This window comes from Piliocolobus tephrosceles, chromosome 1, assembly GCF_002776525.5.
Source record: "Piliocolobus tephrosceles isolate RC106 chromosome 1, ASM277652v3, whole genome shotgun sequence".
Lineage (NCBI taxonomy): Eukaryota > Metazoa > Chordata > Mammalia > Primates > Cercopithecidae > Piliocolobus > Piliocolobus tephrosceles.
Window position 1 is genome coordinate 81,121,679 of NC_045434.1, and position 24,342 is coordinate 81,146,020.

At 40.4% G+C, this 24,342-nt stretch overlaps 1 protein-coding gene across 3 annotated transcripts in view; it reads right to left on the reverse strand.

Moving 5' to 3' along the window:
• WDR26 (WD repeat domain 26) overlaps positions 1 to 22,774 on the reverse strand; it is a 49,950-nt gene extending 27,176 nt beyond the window's left edge. For 2 of the 3 annotated variants that reach the window (XM_023203654.3, XM_023203652.3), the window contains exons 1-6: positions 21,649 to 22,514; positions 19,645 to 19,744; positions 19,440 to 19,544; positions 11,863 to 11,999; positions 7,196 to 7,293; positions 5,941 to 6,097 (exon numbers count right to left, since the gene is read on the reverse strand). In XM_023203654.3, coding sequence (XP_023059422.1) covers positions 5,941 to 6,097; positions 7,196 to 7,293; positions 11,863 to 11,999; positions 19,440 to 19,544; positions 19,645 to 19,744; positions 21,649 to 22,070 — 1,019 coding nt within the window. In that variant the 5' untranslated portion in view covers positions 22,071 to 22,514. Of the gene's footprint in view, positions 1 to 5,940; positions 6,098 to 7,195; positions 7,294 to 11,862; positions 12,000 to 19,439; positions 19,545 to 19,644; positions 19,745 to 21,648 lie in introns of all 3 variants that reach the window. The other variant, XM_023203653.3, reaches the window with a different exon arrangement.
• Between the last annotated feature and the right edge of the window lie 1,568 nt (positions 22,775 to 24,342).

Sequence of the window (24,342 nt, forward strand, 5' to 3'; positions counted from 1 at the left end):
CTGCACTCCAGCCTGGGTGATGGAGTGAAATCATTTCAAAAAACAAACCAAAACCGAAATCAGAATAGCCTCCAGATAATGAGTTTAGGTCCTTCTCACTCACAAGTTTTAATGTCTTTGGCAAGTCATTTAACTCTCTCAGCTTGAGTTCCCACATCTACAAAAGGAGATTAGTATCTACCTAACAGAGTTCTTAGAATTCTTGTAAGAATTAGAAATACATTTAAAATTTCTGGAATGTAATAGATACTTAAATGTGATTAATAATATTTTCAGGGAGGCACAGAAGAAGTGCAATATATGGCAAGGAGTGCAGTAGTTAAGAGCAAAACCTTAAGAATGGGAGCAGTAGTCTGACAGACTTAGATTCAAATTTTGGCTCAGTCACTTAGCTACGATTCTGAGATATTAAATTAACCTCTCTAAATCTAAATTTTTCCAACCATCAAACAAAGATTAAGGTATCTGCCTTACAGAATTCCTTATACAAGGATGAAATGAAGTAAGAGGAAGCGAAAATGACTATAAACCATTTAGACTGAATCTGACACTTAGCTAGTACCTCATAAATGGCAGCTAATATTATATATCAAGGGCAAAGAATTTTGTGATTTATGATCCGGTTTACCAACTTAAATGACTATTTTCATTAAGCACTCATTAAAAAAACCATTCTTTTCCAACCTCTACATCAGCACTGTCCAACAGAACTTTCTGTGACAGTGGAAATGCTATATACCTGTGCTACCTAATACGGTAGCCCTCACTACAAGTGGCTACTGAACACTTAAAATATGGCCAGTAAGCTGGAGGAACTTGATTTATTTAATTTGAATTATTTTACATTTGAATTTAAATGGATACATGTAGTTAGTGGCTACTGTTTAGACAAAACAACTCTACCTTATAAATTCTCTGTATTATAAAAAACATTATTTGACTAGGCTGGGCACAGTGGCTCACGCCTGTAATCCCAGCACTTTGGGAGGTCAAGGCGGATGGATCACCTGAGGTCAGGAGTTCGAGACTGGCCTAGCCAACATGGTGAAACCTCATCTCTACTAAAAACACAAAAATTAGTTGGGTGTGGTGGCACATGCCTGTAGTCTCAGCTACTGAGGAAGCTGAGGCAGGAGAACCGCTTGAACCCGGGAGGCAGAGGTTGCAGTGAGCCAAGATCATGCCACTCCACTCCAGCCTGGGTGACAGAGTGAGACTCAGTCTCAAACAACAATAACGACAATCCCCCCCCCCACCAAAAAGCGATGTTATTTAAACATTAACAGATACACCTTTAAGTGTATCTGGAAACATGGTCTTCCTTACTTCTTTTCCCAATCAATAATTTACAATTATATTTTGTCAATTCACCAGTCTGAAACAAAATATACATGTAAAAATAAATTAACATTCTTTACTTGGTACACATGGCAATCTACCTTAGCACATGGGTATTTGCAGGCTGTTTTAAACTTTCAGATTTTTAAATTAAATTGCTCTAATATTACTACTCTACATGTGTGATTTTAGATAAAATAATCAATATTAGCTGACATTTATTAAGCACTTACTAGGTGCCAAATGCTGCACTTTACATATAATATTGCTCATGGAAGTACTACTATCCCCATTTTCACGAGGCTCAAAGAGGACAAATAATTTACTAGATGTCATAAAACTGGTAAGTAATTGTACTAAGATTTGGACCTATGGTTGACTTCAAGACCAGTTTTCTTTCCAAATACCATTTTAAAATCATATTTTCCAAGGCACTGCTGGACAAAATTCCAATCAAATAAGCAATTTCAGTATCAGAAATAGTTTTTTCCTCCTCTAATGTTTATCTTTGTTTTTTTGAGATGGAGTCTTGCTCTGTTGCTCAGGATGGAGTGCAGTGGTGTGATCTCTGTTCACTGCAACCTCCGCCTCCTGGGTTCAAATGATTCTTCTGCCTCAGCCTCCCCAATAGCTGGGATTACAGGTGCGCACACTATGCCCGGCTAATTTTTTTGTATTTTTAGTAGAGGCAGGGTTTCATCACGTTGGCCAGGCTGGTCTCGAACTCCTGACCTCAGGTGATCCAGCCACCTCGGCCTCTCAAAGTGCTGGGATTACAGGTGTGAGCCACTGCGCCCGGGCTGTATTTTTTTTGAGACTGAGTTTTGCTTGTCACCCAGGCTAGAATGCAGTGGCACGATCTTGGCTCACGACAACCTCTGCCTCCCAGGTTCAAGCAATTCTCCTGCCTCAGCCTCCTGACCAGCTGGGATTACAGGCGCCTGCCACCACACCCGGCTAATTTTTGTATTTTTAGTAGACACAGGGTCTTGCTATGTTGCCCAGGCTGGTCTCAAACTCCTGGGCTCAAGTGATCTCCCCACCTTGGGCTCCCAAAGTGCTGGGAATACAGGTGTGAGCCACCATGCCCTGCCTAGAAATTGTATACAATCTGATAAATCTTTTCAATGTACATCAGGATATTTTTAAAAGTCATAATTCATAATTCTTTATTCTCCAGAAAAAAGCTCCTATGTAATTTCAAAGCTAAGATTTAATTTCTGAAAATAGTTTTCTAGTTCCAATGCTAAAATCTAGTCTCTAAAAGAGTAAAGAAGGTAACAACAATTAGCAACTGTTCTTTTGAAGACTTTTAGATAAATAATAGGACTTAAATTTAGGTTCAGACCCAGTGTGGCAGCTCACACCTGTAACCCTAGCCCTTCAGAAGGATGAGGTGGGAGGAGCACCTGAGGCCAGGAGTTTGAGATTGGCCTGGGCAACACAGTGAGCAACTCCATCACCATGAAACAACAATGAAAACACAAAAACAAAGCCAAACAATTTTTTTGCAATTAGCTGTGTGGTGGTCCACGCCTGAAGCCCCAGCTACTCAGGAGGCTGAGATAGGAGTTCAAGGCTACCGTGAACTATCATTGCACCACTGCACTCCAACTTGGGCTACAGGGCAAGATCATGTGTCAAATAAAATTTAAAACAATTTTTTTTAATTAAAAAATAACTAAATTCAGATTCTATTTTCTCAGTTTAGCAATAAAGGGCACAACTCACTCTCAAGACCGTGTATATAATGTAATGTGTGACATTATTCTTAGTGGCTTTAAAATCTCTACAGTAAAAAACTAAGGCTGACTCCAAGTTTTCTGGTTTGGGAAAACTGGGTAGATGGCTGCTTTTCACTGAGGTAGGGAATTTAAGAAAAAGCAGATTTTGTAAAAATAGGTGAGAGGGAAAGGAAGTTCTGTTTCGAACATGCTGTGTTTAATGTACTTGAGAACCCAAATTGTGGTATTAAGGTCTAAGGCTCGGAGATAAATTCTATAGCTCTGGCCTATATCTAGCTGTCATTAGAACCATGGAAGTATAACCTAAGGATGAGGGAAGAAACAATTCTAGAACACATATTTCTTTTTTTTTTTTTTTGAGACGGAGTCTCGCTCTGTCGCCCAGGCTGGAGTGCAGTGGTGTGATCTCTGCTCACTGCAACCTCTGCCTCCCAGGTTCAAGCGATTCTCCTGCCTTGGCCTCCTGAGTAGCTGGGACTACAGGCGTGTGCCACCATGTCTGGCTAATTTTTTTGTATTTGTAGTAGAGATGGGGTTTCACCGTGTTAGTCAGGATGGTCTCGATCTCCTGACTTGATGATCCACCCGACTCAGCCTCCCAAAATGCTGGGATTACAGGAGTGAGCCACCGCACCCAGCCTGGAACTGTATTTCTTAAAGGGACAGTTAAAGAAGAAAAGCCTAAGGAGTAGCCAGGAGTTAAACTAAGAATCTAAAATGTTTTAGAAGTCAAAGGAAAAGTTTCACAATACAGTAGTACAGTGCTATAGTAAGGTGAAGATACAGGCTGGAAAATATCCACTGAATGTAAAAGAGGTATTCTCACCAACATCAACAATTCTGGCGTTACGTTAGATACACAGGTCCTAATACTACAGAAATACGAAGAGTGAAGGAAAAGTAAGGACACAGACATTGCGAATGTGTAGTAGGTAATGATTTCAAGAAGTTAGCTCTAAAGTGGAGGGAGAGAGAAAGAGAGGTAACTAGGAGCACAGAGTGAAGGTTTCATTTTAAGATTACAGAGAAGACCTTCTAATCAATGGTTATTTCAGAAGAAGAAAAAGGATGCTTTCATTCCTATGTAAAACTCTGGACTGCTTTTCTACACCGGCTTATGAGAGCTTGGTCCCTTATCTGAGGGTTGGAAAAAGTTAGATTAAGTATTTTTCATCATTTAGTTTCATAGGTGCTGATGTACATGTTAAAACACTTTGGTCATGTTCCCATAGATTTTAGTTTCGAAACAGGAGGGCAAGCTCCCAACCTACTGATACCTCTTGAACCATTATGTCTAGTCACCACCTTTCAAAATATTTAAATTTATGAACCAAAAAAAAAAGATTTGGGTTCACAAGCGTCTTAATTTTAACACTGTTCTCAAATCTGCTAATGGAGCTATGAACCACGAAACTATATAGCCTTTTAATCTATTATCTCTTCCTACCTCTATTCAATTTTATACAAAAAGATTTTAAAATCCTCAGAAGCGGGTCAATGACTATTATCAAAGAGTTTAAAAGGGGACAAGGGAAAAAATTTCTAATCACTTTCTTGTAGAACATTTAAGATAGGTACCAAGTAATAATTTAATACTTTAAGATTAAATAATCCTTTTAAATAATTTAAGGCCAATATCTCAAACAATTATTATTTCTGTATTTCAAGTAGGGAGAGTGAGGTAAAAACTCAATAGTTACAAAAGTGGTTTATACATATGTAAAAAATTATTTTAAATCACAGTAGAAATATGCATATATAGACAATTTTTATGGTTATTCAGAAGTTCCTCGTTATTCCAAAGCCCTTACACTTAATATGCTTTTGTTCTTATTTATATTATTTTCATTAGTTCTTTGATATCACTGGTAAAAGCAACTAAGCACATGCACTGCAGCTATTCTCTATTCTGTTTGGTTCATCAGATCCAAATTACTTCATTCTTGAAGTCTGAAATATTTCACAATTTGTTATTTGATATCTTAAAATTAAAGGTATGCTTTAGGCCTAGCATAGAGGCTCATGCTTGTAATCCCAGTGCTTTGGGAGGCCAAGGCAGACGTACTGATTGCTTGAGGCCAGAAATTTAAGACCAGTGGGGGCGAGAGACCCCATCTCTACAAAAAAATTTAAGAATTAGCCAGGCATGGTAGCGCATGCCTATATAGTCCTAGCTACTCAGAAGGCTGAGGTGAGTGGTTTACTTGAGCCTAAGGCTATACAGTGGCCTATGATCGTGCCACTGCGCTCTATCCTGGGCCGAGAGAGACAGACTATGTCTAAAAAAGAAACCAATAAAAACATCAAGAACAAAATAAAGCTATACTTTAATTTTAGAGACTATGAATATAGTAGGTATATTTTTATTCAAAATACTCCTAATTTCAAAAGAGAAGCCTGAATTCTTACAAGTTGAATTATGGACACGGGTAGAGACAGTAAAAAAACCAAAACTATAAGTTAATAATAGCTGTTGTTTTAACCATTTTTAGAGTCCATCTTCTACTAAAAAGCAGAACTTTCATTAAGAAAAAAGTATTACCATGATCTTTATGTGCAGTAAATAATTTGGGACATAAATTGTCAGACACAGAAAACGAGTAACCAAACCTATAGATAATGAAAAACTGGCTTCCCAACTTCAGTTCTCAAGGTATGGTTACTATATAAACATACAGAAATTTCTCACAATTTTCAATTTTCATAGTTCTAGCTTTACTTGTGAACAAATGTTAAGTCAGACATGAACTGTTATATAGCTACAGGACAAGACTCTAAAAAAGAAAACTAAAATAAGTTCATCATTGAGTTTGTAAAATGTTAGCCTATTTCAGAATATAAGAAGTTTTCCTCTTACCTACTACAAACATGATCTATAAGCAGAGACACAGAATCTAGATTATTATCAAGTTTGGTATTGTGATATAGGCACCGATCCCTTTGTAGTTCCACCGCCTGCCGCAGGAGAGTCTGTAAACGCCGTGGGGGAAGCATCACTGATGGTGGTAAATACGCTTTAATAGAAGATATTTTAAAAAAGAGAAATAATAATAAACTGTAAACTTTTATTTAAGACATTTGCTCATCTTCTGCTGTACTTGTTCCTACCCCAATAGTATCTACACCTTAAATAGAGAAGTTCTGGGTTATGTGATATGTGAGCTTTACCAATATTTGTCAGCAGCAATAGTTATGTTGCTCATAGAATTGGATATACTTGGGTGGGAGGGGTTTATTTTGTATGTGGACTTTCTAGGGGCAGGGAGAGGTAAGCGGGGAAAAACAACAACAAAATGAAGAAAAAGAAGACAACAATGAAAAGAGTATCAGATAATTATCATATACCAGAAGGAGACCAGGTGTAAGTAAAATCTCCACTTAACAAAGAGCAAAATTTTGGAAAATGCTGCAACAGGTCAAGCTCTAGTTCCCATCAAACTGCTCTAAAAATCGCTTTTTGGCCTTTTGGCTAAGATCAAGTACAAATTACTCCAAATGTCAAAGATACTGTGTGAATTCAGGGAGTAACTAGTGTTTTGATATCAGTATCAACCTACTGCAGTCCTTAAATGCCTTATACCTCCCCAAATGCATGGCTTTGTGATTCTTAGGATCGTCACTGTCATCTCAACATCAAAATTATAGAATCATATAATTTGCAGAAAGAACAACATCTTTTACATAAAAATACAGCAAAAATGAAACCCACATTACAATCTAGAATAAACATAACATGGGGGGGGAAGAATAAAACAATTTACCTAAAGAAACCTGGGCCTTACTATTGAAATAAAAATCTTTAAAGCACTTGTGACTTAAAACTGTGGTTTACATATTTTTTTCTCTAAACACAGCACTTTTCCCCCAAACAAAATCTTAAGGGGGGGCATCACCACATAATACAAATGAAAGAAGGGCTGTTCTGGGACCAGTGCCCTTTCACTGACTCCTGAGGTTAGCTTCTTAGACTCCATGACAGAGTCTGAAAAAACAGATTCTCCCTCTTCTAACCACTCAATAAAAGTATGTCTAGATATGTCTTCCTAATTGATCACTGTATCCATTCATAATCTAAGAGAAAACACAGAAACATAAAAAATTAAGACTCTTACTCTGAAGTTTGTCCAATAGTTTAGATCGGGAAGCTGTCCCTTTGCCTTCCCATTCTGCTTTTGCACGTAGGTCTTCTGCATGGCTACACATCAGATACCTAAAAATACAACAGAGAAAGCAACCAATATCAAACCCATTTCTTTGAAATAAATATAATTGAAAAGTATTGACCATCTGGCTATCTGCTTCTTACTAATACATATCAAGAAATTTCTACAGTGGACTCAATTCATTAATATAATCTGGCACCTGCATATAATTACTAAAATGTAAGTAACAACATCTAAATATATATTACTTACTAACATAACATATTCTTGTGCTATTGTTATATATTATATATGGCTCTTATTGTGCAGGTTCTGTTATAGCACTCAACACATATTACTTCCTTTAATGTTTATAACAACCCTGTAAGCACTATTATTATTCTATTTTTATAAATGAGGAAACCAAGGCACAGAAAGCTTAAGTAACTGGCCTAGGGTTAAGAGGCAAAGCAGGAATATAAACTCAGGCATTCTAACTGTAGAACTTGCTCTTAACCACTAGGCTAACTTAACTACTTCTGAAGAGTAAAATAAAACCCAAAGAACATACCTTCAAGACTTTAGAATAAACATCATTCAAGAAATAGTTTAACTGGATAATCATTCTTGTGTCATCTTGTGAAAGATACTGAGATCCCAGAGCACAAAATTGGGGAACTGTTTTATTGCTCACTGTATGTAAAGAAGGTGGAATAAAAGCTAAAGTTCACAGATTCTGGAGAATACATGAGGGTCCCCTGCTGCGAGTGTGACCCTGACCTGGTTTTGGCTCTTCCCAGAAGAATGCGCTTTGAAAGTAAAAGAAGTGAAGGTATTATTTAAACATGGAGATTAGACCTGGCAAGTAACTCTCCTGCTATTTTGTCTCATGCTCTGCCAGACAAATCTCTTCTTCTCACTTGTAAAAAGAATATTAAATAGGGTAATGAGGATTCTTGAAGATGAAGCATATTAAGTACTTAGTCTACTACCTGCTATACCTCTAAGTCAACATTAGTATCACTCCCTCCCTTTCTTAACTGCATAAAGCATATTTCGTTTAGAATCTAAATGATTTAATAGTCTCTTCCCAAACAGCGGAACTACTTCTCATTATTTACTACATAAATAGTGCTTTAGCTGATCAAAAAAACTTAATAATGTAAGTAATTATACTCAATACTCAAATTACTCTATAGGAAGTTTGCTGTTGTGAATATTTTGTTTCTAAAATAACTTCTTTTGGGCAAAGTTTATTATCAATAATTATTTTAAAATGTTTATTTTTAAAATTTAAAAAAAATGACGATTGCTTCTATGTCCTTGTGAAAATACACATTAAATCTTAAAGTTTCAAAAGAATTTCTGTTTACAGTATAACTAAAAGGACATTGGACTGAGCAGGAGAAACTCTGGGTTCTGATCCCAGTTCCACATCTTGCCACCTTTGGGCCATTTCCTTAGGTAAAAAACTCAGGGTTTGCTTCAGAATAAAACCCATGTGACTAAATTATATGTTCTGACTCAAGAGCAGGAAAAAAATCATGTGAATGATATTCCGATGACAAAGAAATCAGATACTGCATTAAAAAGGTAATCAGCATGCCTGTAATCCCAGCACTTTGGGAGGTGAGGCAGGCGATTACCTGAGGTCAGGAGTCCGAGACTAGCTTTGCCAACACAGTGAAATGCCATCTCTACTAAAAATACAAAAAAAAAATTAGCTGGGCATGGTGGCACACACCTGTAATCCCAGCTACTTGGGAGGCTGAGGCAGAATTGCTTGAACTAGGGAGGTGGAGGCTGCAGTGAGCCGAGATTGCACCACTGCACTCCAGCCTGGGTAATGGAATGAGACTCTTGTCTCAAAAAAAAGGTAATCAGAACAAGATAATTTGTCAGCTACCATATCAAAACATCTAGCAGGCCAGGTGTGGTGGCTCATGCCTGTAAACCTAGCACTTTGGCAAGCCAAGGTGGAAGGACTGCTTGGGCATGAGTTCAAGACCAGTCTAAGCAACATAGCCAGACTCCATCTCAAACAACAAACAAAAAACCTGTAGAATTTACTGTTACAAGATGTGATAGTGGGTAAGACCAATGACTTTGGAATCAGTCAAACCAGGCTTTGAGAACTGCTTTCTGAATTATTAGCTTTATATTGTGCTGGCTACTTAACTTCTTTGAGGCTCAGTTTCCCTACATGCAAGGAATGGGCCCTTATCTTGGGCCCCTTCTTTTGTTCATCATTTTGTATTTACAAACTCATGTGTCACATATTTGTTCTTGATAGTGGAATCGTATCATATAGTGAAATATACTATAAAGAAAAAAATTAAAAACAGAGTAATGTGACGAGAATACCCAGTGGGTAATCTCGGGAGAAGATGATGCTCGGGCTGGGAACTAAACAAGGAGTACCCAGCTATGCAAAGACTGGGGAACATACATTTCAGATGGAGAGGACAAGCAGTGCAAATGCCTTAAGGGGTGGCAAGTGAAGGAACAAAAAGAGCACGAGTGTCACTGTACAGTAATGAATAAAGAAAAAGATGGCAGAAAAGGATCAGGGTTTTTGTAGCCTTGCACAGAGATTTTGGGTTTTAAGACTGCTGGAGAGCCAGTGGTAAGGGAGTGAAGACTTCATTTATGGTTTTGCTTATTCATCTGGCTACTGTGTGAAATACGCATTGTTAAGAAATTAAGAGTGAAGCCGGGTACAGTGCTCACACCTATAATCCCAGCACTTTGGAAGGCTGAGGCAGGTGGATCACCTGAGGTCAGAAGTTTGAGACCAGCCTGGCCAACATGGGGAGACCCCCATCTCTACTAAAAATACAAAATTAGCTGGGTGTGGTGGCACATGCCTACAATCCCAGCTACTCAGGAGGCAAGGCTGAAGAATCACTTGAACCCGGGAGGTGAAGGTTGCAGTGAGCTGAGATTGTACCACTGCACTCCAGCCTGGGCGACAACAGTGAAACTCTGTCTCAAAAAAAAAAAAAAAAAAAAAAAATTAAGAGTGAAGACAATGTAACTAGGTGGGAAGCTACTACAATATTCTAGAAGAGATGTCCATGGCTTAACTAGGCTAGAAACTGGAGATTCAGAGAAATGAAAATTTGAGATGTTTCATAATTAGGCCATACATGTCAAAGTTAAAAGATAAAGAAAAAGCAGTATGAGGTTTAAGTTTTTCCCTTCAGCAACTGGGTTGAAGATCTTGCGATATGCTAGAAGTGGCACAGGTCTGTAGGGGTTAAATTTATTCCTAAATTATTCTTTTTTATACTAGTGAAAATAACACTGTTTTCTTAATTCAATTTTTTAAATTATTAATTGTTAAGATTTTAGAAATACCATTATTCTTGTGTATTGATCTTGTGTCCTACAACCTTGCTGAACTTGCCTATTAGTTCTAAGAGTTTTTTAGTGGATTTCTTAAATTTTCTTTATATAAAATCATGACATCTTTGAATGGAGATAGTTTTACTTTTTCCTTTTCAACCTTTTATTCCTTTTTCTTGACTAATTTCCCTGGCTAGAACCTCCAATACAATGTTGAACAGACATAGCAAGAGTAGACATCATTGTCCAATTCTTGATAACAAGGAGAGAGGTTTCAGTCTTTCACTGCCAGCGCTGTGAATTTTCATTAATGCCCTTTACTCGGTCAAGGAAGTTCCTTTCTATTCCTAGTTTGTTAAGTGTATTTATCATGAAGGGGTGAATCCAGAATTTTGTTTTCCTGAAATCCTACCTACTTTGGAGGGTGAGGCAGGAGGATGGCTTGAGTCCAGAAACTGGAGGCAGCAGTAACCTATGATTGTGCCACTGCACTCCAGCCTCATAAAACTGAGACATCTATTAAACATCCAAGTGGAGAATGTCAGGTATGCCACTAGATATATACATTGTCACTTCATGTAAGAAAGTAAGAGTCACCGGTATACAGACAGTATGTGAAGGCATGGTATAGAATGAGATTACCTAAAAAGAGTATGTAGATAGAGAATGAAAAGGAGGCCCAGGATCAAACTTTTGGGTAATCTAACATTGTAAGGATTAATGTGGCCAGGTACAGTGACTCATGCCTGTAATCCCAACACTGTGGGAAGATCACAGGCATTTGAGACCACACTGGACAACATAGTGAGACCCTGTCTCTACCCTTCATACCCCAAAAAAGGACTGATGTTGATGTGAGGATTAAACAAGGTTGTTTATGTGAAAAGCTGAGCAAAGGCCTGGCACATGACAAGTATTCACTTAAAAAGTTAGTGTGCACCAATACTGGAAATGTCGTTGTTTACCATGATCCATATCATATGATTTTTATTTTGTTTTTAACTACAAAAGCTGTCCTTGGAATGTAATTGGGTTTTCATAGAAGATTTTAAAATAGCATTTCACAGGCAATACATATTTTCTTCTCCCTTTCACCCACTTAAATATATCTCTACCCTAATCTGAAGTTTCCTAGGATGACCAAAATAGTTCATCGACACAGGAGTGAGTTTACCTAGATAAATATCGAAGAATTTAGCAATAATCAAATATTTATATTTTGGAAAAATGTTAAAGAAATATAACTTTGGCCCTCCATTAACCTGAGTTCAAGAACTCAGTTTCCTTACCCACTAAGAACATGAATGCGCTCTGTATTGTATTTCAGCGGCGTCAATTCACAGCGTAGAACTTGAAGTGCCTCCAGGACTTTGCCATCCTCCAGGTATTCTAGGTACTTCTGCTGCAGCAGCAAAAACTTCATCCTCTGACATGACAGAAAGCAGCAGTCAGGGGAAAAAAGTTGATGGAAGTTTCAGAAAATGTTTGTGCCTAAACAGAACAGTAGAAACCATTCTACTATGCCCTTTGAAATAACTTTTTATAAAGCTTCAAGATGACTCAAAATAGTTTATAGTAGAGCCACAGTAGATTAAATGTGACTTTGCTCAATTCCACATCTTACTAAAACTCTGCTTTGAACAAATAATCGCAAATCAGACTAGATCATTAGTGATCGAAGTATCAGCCTTGGAAAAAATGAATTCTCCTCTCAAAGCAATTTCCTAGAATTTTAGTTCTTGTATAAAAAATTAGAACTATTCCAAATACTTGAAATTTGCTTTTTAAAAAGTATGACTTTATAACTAGGGCATTGGGGGGTTTTACGCAACAAGTTTTGAGAAGATTAGAGAAAAAAACAGCAAATGAACTACTTAAGTAACAATGTGAAAGAGGGACTAAGTAGACCAGAAAGCAGAACTAGAAACACTCAGGAGAAGTAGAAAAGTGTCTTATTTTGGCTTATCAAAGGTTAAGAGCTGTCCAACAAATGGACTACAAGTTGGTATGCAAAGTATTGAGTTTCCTACGACTAACGTGGCCAAGCATAAGCTTGATGCACTCACTCTCTTCTAGGCAGCTATTAAGGGATGTCTACATTAGATGGTTGAACTTAAAGGTTTTTTTTTTTTTTTTTTGAGACGGAGTCTCGCTCTGTCGCCCAGGCTGGAGTGCAGTGGCCGGATCTCAGCTCACTGCAAGCTCTGCCTCCCGGGTTTACGCCATTCTCCTGCCTCAGCCTCCCAAGTAGCTGGGACTACAGGCGCCCGCCACCTCGCCCGGCTAGTTTTTTGTATTTTTTTAGTAGAGACGGGGTTTCACTGTGTTAGCCAGGATGGTCTCGATCTCCTGACCTCGTGATCCGCCCGTCTCGGCCTCCCAAAGTGCTGGGATTACAGGCTTGAGCCACCGCGCCCGGCCGAACTTAAAAGGTTTTTAAAAAGATTCTATATTGGTACTTGTGTATTTCTGACAATCTGATCACTAATGCATTTAAAAATGAAGAACAGGAAATTATTATTAGCTCTTTTCTCCCCTAAGCCTATAACCACTTTCTAGCTTTATTGTGAGACACTTTCACATTTAGTTTATTTCCTGAACTGTGTTTTTGACTTTAATACTTTTAAATGCTACTTTAGTATTTTACTTTTAACTTGGTCACAATCTTAGCAGTTTTTTACAAGAGAAAAGGGATGTTTATAAATATTTCAAAACTTCTTTTAAACCTTAAACCTAATTAAGGACCACAGTTTGGAGGGACCTTTTCATCATTATTTGGTACTTGTGGAGCTTGAGCAAGTCAATTGATGTAAACAGAAGAGTCGTAGGTAGGGAATGTTAGTTACATTCAGAGACTCCCAGGAATACAGTGGTAAAGATCTCAAGCCCACTTAAAATTAAAACTTAAAGTATAATTTTTCTTGTTTGTAAGATGCTTTTTTTCTTTTCTGAGACAGAGTCTCACTGTGGTCCAGGCTGGAGCGCAGTGGTGCCATCTCGGCTTACTGTAACCTCTGCCACCTGGGTTCACGCGGTTCTCCTGTCTCAGCCTCCCAAGTAGCTGGGATTATAGGCGCCCGCCACCACACCCAGCTAATTTTTGTATTTTCAGTAGAGATAGGGTTTTGCCATGTTGGCCAGGCTGGTCTCGAACTCCTGACCTCAAGTGATCTGCCCACCTTGGCCTCCCAAAGTGCTGGGATTATAGGCATGAGCCACTGCACCTGGCCCAAAATGCTTACTTTAAAACCATAAAAAAGTACACTGCTGTCACGAAATGCTGTGGAGAAATTACCATTTATTTGTAGAATTAACAGTGTAATAAACTGCTCTACAAGATTTTCTATCAAGGAGTATTTAGAAGAGAGATATAAATTATAAGCTTATAAAAGTGGTTTCTAGAGAAAGCAAGCAATAATAAACCCTCTCATATAAGTTAGGCATGTATTTCATTTCAATACATCCTTTATAAGATACATTGCTTAGGCTTGATACAAATCTCATCTTAAATATATGGCTAAGGAACAGAAAAAAATTCAAACCGAGACACTCCTGTAACTCTAGGAAAATTACACTTACCAAATTTTACATATAAATTTAGAATGACTAATGGATGTTTCAGAAATACATTAATTACCAAGATGCCCTGAAAAGTACATTACTATACATATAGCCTGAAGTTAACCTTTCTATGTTAAATGAAAAAACTTTGACATTCATCTGGTCACAGAAAGCAAAAACTAAACAATGTAAAAAAAAAAAAAAAAAAACTAAAAATAAAAAAATGTTATATTTGAAGTTATTCTGGATATTTGCACCATTTTAGCTTCTGGAAAAAATCCAACTATGAAATGAAGACCTCATATATTTTCATTTATCAATAAAATGTTAAAAGTTTTATTCCACCGGGCGCGGTGGCTCACGCCTGTAATCCCAGCACTTGGGGAGGCCGAGGCGGATGTATCATGAGGTCAGCAGTTCGAGATCAGCCTGACAAACATGGTGAAACCCCATCTCTACTGAAAAAAAAAAAAAAAAAAATACAAAAAAGTTAGCTGGGTGTGGTGGCGGGCGCCTGTAATCCCAGCTTGCTGGGAGGCTGAGGCAGGAGAATTGCTTGAAACCGGAAGGTGGAGGTTGCAGTGAGCCGAGATTGTGCCACTGCGCTCTAGCCTGGGCAATGAGAGCAAAACTGTCCCCCCCGCCCAAAAAAAAAGTTTCATTCCATTTTGTGGTATTTTTTAAATTCAAACTTGAAAATCATATTCAGTTGCAGAACTTTTTCATTTAAATGCCACATGGAACTGGCCAGAGCATGTGATATAATTTCTTCACTAGATTTTCTTAGTAATTGGGAATTGAGGGACTTAAAAAAAAATTTCAGGGCAAGTTTTTTATTTACTCAATATTTATATATTTTTTGGTATCAATCATTAGGTTCCTATGCCCATCCCTCCCCCATTCCAATGTGTGTAGGGACAGTGCCCAAAGTGCTGTTTCCCCCTTATTTTCCCACCAAGATCTTGATACAACATGTTACTCTCTTTCTATGGGGCAGAGGTGGGGCGGGAGAATAGAGAAAGGCTGACTAAAACTCTGAGAGAAGCCAATATAAACACGTATTTCTGTATATACAGGGAATGCTATAAAAGTAGCACAAGAGCATTTCTTATGAGTCATTTTATCCAGATCAAGACCAAGAATATTCTCAAACAGATATCAAATCCTGGTATTGTGCATGGCAACTAACATGCTGCGGGCCAAGCACAGCTAGAGATTTGAGAGAAAATGTTTATTCTCGGCCGGGCGCGGTGGCTCACGCCTGTAATCCCAGCACTTTGGGAGGCCGAGACGGGCGGATCACAAGGTCAGGAGATCGAGACCATCCTGGCTAACACGGTGAAACCCTGTTTCTACTAAAAATACAAAAAAAATTAGCCGCGTGTGGTGGCGGGCGCCTGTAGTCCCAGCTACTCGGGAGGCTGAGGCAGGAGAATGGCAGGAACCCAGGAGGCGGAGCTTGCAGTGAGCTGAGATCTGGCCACTGCACTCCAGCCTGGGCAACAGAGCGAGACTCTGTTTCCAAAAAAAAAAAAAAAAAAAAAAAAAAAAGAAAATGTTTATTCTCCAAAAAATCAGTTGAAATATTTGACACATATGATAAGGGTGGGGAGTAAAACTATATTTTACCTCCCAAAATTTAAAGCGCAAAAATGTAAATATAATCTCAAGAAAGCAAAAACCCTATAATTAACAAATAATGCTAAATACTGAAAACACTGTAAAAATCAGACAAAATTAAAGCTTGCTGAGATGGGGACAGGGCTCTACTAATGTTTATGTTTAAAACAAATTTTGAAGAAATAAAGATAGAAAAATATCAGGAAAATAAACTCTCCTTTATGTCTTTCCCCAGCTCCCAATTGGACCTCTTAAGAGATTATTTCTGGTCTCTTATGATTTTTCACCATCTCTGGGCTCAGCAAGATCTCCTTCTCCATTTTAGTATCTAATAAATTTGAAATTGTTAAGTGACTAGGATAAGCTTGAATGATAGTTTCACATTGTAAATTCTCCGGTTGCTACCCTAGTCCACCCAATACTGAATTGCTTTATCCCTTCCTTTGCCTCCATATGATTAAACTGAACTCAACATGAAAGAAAAACCCAGAAATTATGATACTCAGAAAGTTTGGTTCTCAAGGGTGGCCTCCTAGCTAATTCAGTAGTGATTCTAACTCTGGAGTAAGGTTATAACCAAATGTTATCAATTAAATCATGATTTCTCAGAGAAAAGGGGAAATAAATTATATATAAACTTGGCTCTCAAAACTCCTATTTGACTTTAAAATATACTAGTTAATTACAGATGCCAATTTTTGTTAAGCATATTTCCATTACATTAAAAAATAACCAAATATTTCTAGACATAAAAAAAGTTTTCTATTATTGGTCTCGTATACCCATCCAAATTGCCCAGAAATGGCTAAGTATACGTGAATACAAACTAAAAAATGCTGATTTGGCCAGGCACGGTGGCTCACGCCTGTAATCCTGGCACTCTGCGATGCTGAGGCGGGTGGATCACCTGAGGTCAGGAGTTCGAGACTAGCCTGGCCAACATGGTGAAACCCCATCTCTACTAAAAATACCAAAAAAATTAGCCGGGCGTGGTAATGGACACCTGTAATTCCAGCTACTTGGGAGGCTGAGGCTGGAGAATCTCTTGAACCCGGGAGGGAGAGGTTGCGGTGAGGCGAGATCACGCCATTGCACTCCAGTCTGGGCAATAAGAGAGAAACTCAGTCTCAAAAAAAAGAAAAAAGATGATTCATGAGAGCAACCTCTGCCATTCCTAGTACCATTTAACTGGAAACCATTTAAACGGCTGGGTGCGGTGGCTCACACCTGTAATCCCAGCACTTTGGGAGGCTGAGGTGGGCGGATCACAAGGTCAGGAGTTCGAGACCAGCTTGGCCAATATGGTGATACCCCGTCTGTACTAAAAATACAAAAATTAGCCGGGCATGGTGGCATGCGCCTGTAGTCCCAGCTGTTTCGGAGGCTGTGGCAGAAGAATCACTTGAACCCGGGAGGCAGAGGTTGCAGTGAGCCGAGATCACGCCACTCTACCCCAGCATGGGCGACAGAGCGAGACTCTGTCTCAAACAAACAAACAACAACAACAACAACAAAAAAAAACAAAGGGAGTAGGCTGTAGGGAGAGTGGATTGGGTCAATGAAAACATTCACGCTTAAAAAATAAAGTACAATTTTAGTCTAGACTAAGCCATTAATGTGCCTGGGTATACAATTAAAATAATTATGTTTAAAGAAACCCTAATAGTTGTCTCCTAAGATATTATTACAAATTTAAGCTTATATTAGATTCTCTTCTGGAGATGCAATGGATGAGAAAAGTAAATTTAAACACAATTAGAGAGATGAAGAGCAACTTCAAAAAATGCTGAAATGAATCTTTAAAAGCAATTGATTCATCAACGCTTAAAGTGAGATAAAAGTTGGAACCCCATTCTTTGTATAAATATCTAAACAGTTTGATGGCATGAGACTCAGCCAGAGATTTAATCTCCATTTTTTTATTAGATCCTAGAATGTTCTACAGACTCAACAGGCTGTAAAAAGAAAGGATTCCTCCTTATTATCTATAACTATCTTTCTTCAGTTTACATGTTGCCTCTAATGAAGGTTTCTAATCAGATAGTCATAACTGACATCCAATACAGAACTCTCAAATTACTATAAATAAGAAAAAAATAGGAAGTAAGCCTATTAAATTTTTTACCACTAAATTACAGATATAATTTGGGTGAAGCTTAAACAACCTCCAAGAAATCACACACATTTTAAAACAGTCCACAGGCAAGATCTTTATTGTCAACACACAAGTAGTGCTAACTTGCCCAATGGGAAAGCAACCTTAATTCTTATTTTGGCCATCTAACTGTCTTTATTTTAGCTCATTCAGTCAGAAGCAAAAATTTATGAAGAACTGCTCAATAAAATGTACTTGGGTATTTTTTTTTAAAACCCCAAACACACCAGTTGAGGACACTTTAGTTAATGAAAAATTTCCAATCCCTTTGAATACACGTTTAACTATTTTAACTTCTCTTTTTATTTTTAAATTTTACTACAGAATTATTTTATAAGTTAATTTATTACCAATCATCTCAACAGTAGTTTAAAATTTTTAATATTTTAGGTATTTAATGAAAGAATAAAAATAATACACTATATCATCAATTTAAACGAACTTGTATTTGTTCTTGCTTGGCTGAACCTTTAATTCACCTGAAGCCCATTTCTCTAGGATTATATTACTGTGTAGAATTACATTGAGTTTGAAAACTCTTTTGTAACAAGATTTCAAAAACAAAACCACCAAGGCCCTATTTTTATAGGAAGAGACAGAAAAGATTAATGTTTGACCCAATTTTAAAAAAAATCAAAATGTAATAGTCATTTACTAATATTTAACAAACAGCTGGTTTCTCTACTTCACTTCCTATTTGCCTTCTTTCTCTCCCCACCCCCAGACAGGAAACTGCTTTTGACAACAAATGAATCAGCTAGAAGTTAAAAACCCAGCAGCTAGCAGCTGATTCTTCATGGTTTCCAAACTCCAGCACTTAGAAAAACCTTATTTCCTCTCTCCCTCACCACCATCTACTGAAGAATTAATTAAAGCCCATAAATCTAAAAGATTCATTAAGATTTATGAAAGAGACTAACAGGTTAAACTACTAAATTGATCTTGTCAGGGAAATAAGGCCAGTAAGCAGGGCCTAATGATCAAATCCGCATACAAACCCTCCACCAGAGTGATACATATTATACAAACTTTGACACTGTCAATTCACACAACTGGAATGCAAGAATGGAAAATGGCCAGCATACCAACGGAGTTGGCTTGAATTAACTATAATTCCCGAAGATTAAAAAAAGATAACGTATCAGCTTCTTAAGGCTGTATGGATATACACACACCCAAACACATTTTCTCTTTAACCAGCACATTCAGTATTTTAAGTAACATAATAAAAGTATAATTTATCTTTAACTCTATAAACATAAAACTCCTATTAGTAGCACTGAAAGCACGAAGAGCTTTCAATACATTTTTTGTAGAGCTTAATTTATTAAGTTCAAATGACACATTTACTATGTATGATTTTAAAGATATAAAATTCATACTTTAAAACATTATACTTATCCTAGTTCACAAATTAAATGAAATTTAACTACTTTTAGGCCGTTTTTTAATAGAAGGCAGAAGCCTAGAGTTATCAATAACCTATTAAAATAAGCATAAATGTGAAACTAAGAACAAAAGTGTATTTACCACAATTATTCCCAACAACGTTTGAGAGATTTCAAGTGCGCCTCTTACCACAATAGCATGAGGAGAATGCACTAAAGGCTTTAGTTCATTCAGGTCATTTTCTGCCTGTAAAAATTGGTATAAAAGAAAAACAGAAATGTCACAAAATGCACATCAAATCTGTAATTTTAGCAGCAGTCACACAGCTCTATATGCCCTACTTTACCTTATCCCAGTCTCCTTCCATGACATGATTTCGGAATTTGGTAGCAGAAGGATGTTCTAAACGACATCCTGACTCTTGCATGAGGAGATCAACAGTCTGGCTGCAGGAGAGATACAGTGTAAAACAGACCTGACCAACTTTAGGGTTTTAATCTTCCAAATAAACTAATGTCCATGAAAACAGATGCAAAATTTTTAAGCTAGCCTCATGATGAAGAAAAAAATAGCTTTCATGTGCCTGGTTAAACAAACTTTATTTAAAACTGACACCTACATTTTTTTCTAGTCAAGTTAAAAACCTTTCTTGAAACCAGAATCAATATAAGTTCTTCCTAGTGTGCCATTTGATGCCTCAATTTAATGTATAAAGTATAAGATTTCTAAAAATGTGCTGTAACCAACTAGTCAAATAAATGAAAAACCAGGATCTACATACTACATTACTACATTTTGAAAGATCAAAATTATTAGCTTCACACGGTGACAGAGACGACCTGTGTCAGTTAAGAGCTTATATATCCAGGTATTATATTGCATAGAAATTCTACCAGGTTAATCTTTAAAATTAAAATAAATCCAGCATCAAAAATCATTCCCTTTCTCTCTATACTAAAAATAGCAAATTTACTATGGTGTAGGTTCCAAACAGTCACGAGTTATTTCCTCCTGCTGCTGTCAGCTTGCTTCTTGTCTCAGTAACATGTTCTGTTAGCATTTACAAAATCTGTTTTCATACTAATCCTTTTCCCTAGGGAATAAAGTGAATTCTTCCTACCACATATTTGTCTTTGAGCATTTAAAAGATTCATCAACTGTATTTTCTTCCCTCGTGTATTCTGGTATCTAAGAACCTTCATTTATCACTCTTATTTTTTTTGTGCTTATGTTTCAATGCTTTCTTAATTCAGCTTTAAAACTTAATTTTTAGCTAAACAGTGCAACGATCTGCCTGAAAATCAAAATACTTATGTCACTTTTAAAAAGTTCTGTTCTCCTCCCCACTCCCCAAGAAATCCATAAATGCAAAAGTACACATCGGCTAGCCTGAGAGCTTAATCTACACTCTGAATGCAGGAAACTGACTGCTGCTGCACGTCCTCCCCCCCACCATTTCATTCTGACTCTGCCTCTTGCACCTCCTTCATCAGACACCCTCACCAATCCTACCTTCTACCCCCTTAGTTTTTCTTTGTGTGTATACAAAACGGTGTTTTTTGTCCAAGGTCGCTGTCTACCCTCACCCTATGTTAGGTATACAAGGCCACCTAAATTGTATTTGAAAACAAATGATTCACCAGATCAGATGTCCCCTTTTCAGAGGCGATCATCTTCTTGGTATTAAACTGAGATTCCAGACTAGTTAGGGTTAGGCCTCTTGTACACACACACAAGGGCCTTTAAACGACATCAACACTGTATCTTCATTATTCCCATCAGATTTATTCAACAACCTCTTTCCAAATGATCCCAGCCCCTCCGTTCCCATAAACACTTGTAGGTGATTGTCTTTCCTGATTGGTAGTTTGCTTGGGTTGTTGTCTGCCACGGTTGGGGGTGGGGAGGTGTCCCACAAAGATGCCTCCAAGATACACTTGAAAAACAAATCCTCCAAGGTTCATTATTTCCACCAGCTCTAATCCACCCCTCCCCCAACACAGAGAGACACACTCCCGCATCTGTCTTTATTGACAGACAATTAAGCTCTGAAGGTGCGTGGGGAGAAGTCATTCTTTGGGTTTCTCCTACCCCTTCCTAACCCCTCAACCGCCTGTCTCATCTCACAATTTGTCAGACTGATTGATTTCCCCCTATTTCCTTTCAGGTCCGCTCCTCCTCCCCGGTCGGCCTGTCTGAGCCGCGTCCTCCTGTGTACTGGGCCCTGCGTGCCCAGCACTCATTCTCTTTAATCGAGCTCTTTCAAGCCCCCCTCCCCCGCTTCCCCTACCCCCCTGGAGCCTCCGTCCCTCGGTCTGTCCATCACCAGCTGCCGGTAAGGGATACTTACTTGAGCCCTAAGCCATTCAAGTGCTGTCCTATTAGCCTAATGACATCCTCATCTGACTGGGAGAGCCGCTTCTTCTTCTTGAGGCTGCTGCCCAGTTCTGGGGTGGCCAAGGAAGAGGAGGCGGCGGTGGTGGCGGAGGCAGCTGCAACGGTGGCTGAGGATGCGGCGGCCGCCCCGCCGGGAACCCCGTTATTGACATTCAGGCTGTTGCTATTGTTGCTGGCGGCGGAGGGGGCGGAAGGCAGGAGCCCATTGGCGTGGGCCAGGTCCCCCGCGGACGACGACGACGAGGGGGACGACTCCCCGTTCTGAGCCGACAGGCAGGCGAGTTCCGGGGTCTGTCCCTGGCCCCCGCCGCCCCCTCCTCCTCCGCCGCCGCCGCCGCCACCTCCTCCTCCTCCTCCTGCCCCGTTGGCCTGCATGATGCTGCCGCTGACCAGGCTGTGGCCGCTACTTCGGTGGGGGACAGCAGCGGCGGCGGGAGGGGCAGCAGCCGGGGGGAGTCCCACCACTACCACCACGGAGGAGGAGGAGGAGGAGGACGACGACGAGGACGACGAGGACGGAGGGGAGAGGCCTGCTCTGCCTGCCGAAGCCCCGGGCTCTCCTGCTCCCTCCGCCGCCGAGGCTCGGGGTTTCTTCCGCGGGGGCGGGGAGGCTCCGCCGGTGTCCGAGTCGGAGGAGGAGGAAGCGGAGGCCAGAGTTTCCTCGCCGAGAGAGGCCGTGGTGGGAAGCCGGTGGGGCGAGGCGGGGGAGGGGAGGCGGGGGCCGGGGAGAGGGTCGGGGTGAGGGGGGCCGGGGAGGCGGGGAGGGGGTCAGGGTAGGAGGGGGGGGGGGAGAGGAGGGGGAGGAGGAGGGGGGGGGGGAGGGGGGCCCCGGGCCCTTCCCCCCCCCCCCTCCCGGAGGCAGCTCGGGGTGCGCGGCCCGGGGGTCGCGCCTGCGGGCGCCGCGGGGCGGCTGCGGGGGCGCGGGACCCGCTGCTGGGCTGAGCCCCGGCAGTGGCTGCGGCGGCGGCGGCGGCGGCGGCGGGCGGCAGCGGAGGCAGCTGCCGCCTCTGTCCTCGGGTCCGCTGCGCTCTGCTCCCTGGTGTGTTGATTCTTCCCCCAGCTGCTGCCTAATGGAGTCCAGGCGCTCGCGTCACAGGAAATGCCTATACTGCCCTCCTCACTCACTTCCGGTGGCAGGTATGGAACCTATAGGGGGCCTGTCACCCAGCACGTGCGCCGGGGCTGTCCCGGGGGTCAGGGGAGGGAGGCCAGCGGGCCGGCGGGGTCCTCCCCGACCCCGACCGCGACCCCAACTCCGATCCGATCCTATCCCCAGCCCCTCTCCGGCCTTTCCCCTTACGCCCTGGCTCGGCTGACTCGGCGAGCAGTAAGTTCGTAGCCGCTCTCCGAAGCCGGGCGTGCATGGGATGGCAGAGTTGGCGTGCGTGCGTGAGTCCACCAGTGTGGCCTGGGCATGTAAGGTGTGCGGAGGGACTGGACCTTCTTCATCAGGTGCTGAAGGTGAGGGTGGAGCAGGAGGCGAAGTTTAGTAGCAAGAACTTCCAGGCACAGGGCTGTGGTGGGCCCCTCTCTTAGTGGTAACCAGGACCGAAATCGGGTTTCACAACCTACTTGTTTTAGGGTGGAAAAACTTGAATTTCCACAGCCAAGTGCCACACAGTTGCTGTACCCGGGGCCATCCCGGGAGCTGTGAGATAATGAGCCGGTGAGACTCTGCCCCACCCTGGGAAGGTGAGCTAGTCTAGAGGAGCATATCTGATGGGGACAAGAAGTCACAAAAAGGCTGTGTGGTGTGTAGAGAAGGGGAGGGATTCTACTGTTGAGACTTCAGTATTTTAGCACTTGCCCAGCACCTCCTTCTCTCTTCCAGCTGCCTCTTGAGTCACTGCCCGGTTTAGGGAGCAGTAACATAAACCAAACAGTTGCCTCCAAAATATGCATTCTGAGGAGGATTCAGTCACCGATTCAGATCCAAGCTTGAAATTTTTACGTGGCATGTGAGCCTTCCGTGTCATCATGACTTACTAATTTATGTGAATGTAGAAATGCAGCGACAAAGACTGGGCTGAATCTTAATCATTGGCAAATGGTGTGCATTATCCCCAAACAATTATTTTCATGTATGTGGTCGATAGCATATATATCGATATGTACAAAGATTTTCTCAGAAATTAAAAGTCTTTCTCTGAAGTAGTTTTCCTGTGGAGAGGGGGAAAAAACCACCATAGGTTCTAATGAATACATCATACATCGCTGATATTTATTATACTAATAACTGAAAGTAATTGTGAGGCCTTTGGAGACCGTCGTTTTTAAATTTGGGAATACAATGAAAAATGATGCTGATGAGAAATTAGTAAAGAATCCTGAGGTTTAAGGATCCTCAGACAGGAAGAAGTAGGGCCGGGCGCGGTGGCTCAAGCCTGTAATCCCAGCACTTTGGGAGGTCGAGACGGGTGGATCACGAGGTCAGGAGATCGAGACCATCCTGGCGAACACGGTGAAACCCCGTCTCTACTAAAAAAAAATACAAAAAACTAGCCGGGTGAGGTGGCGGGCGCCTGTAGTCCCAGCTACTCGGGAGGCTGAGGCAGGAGAATGGCGTGAACCTGGGAGCTTGCAGTGAGCTGAGATCCCGCCACTGCACTCCAGCCCGGGAGACAGAGCGAGACTCCGTCTCAAAAAA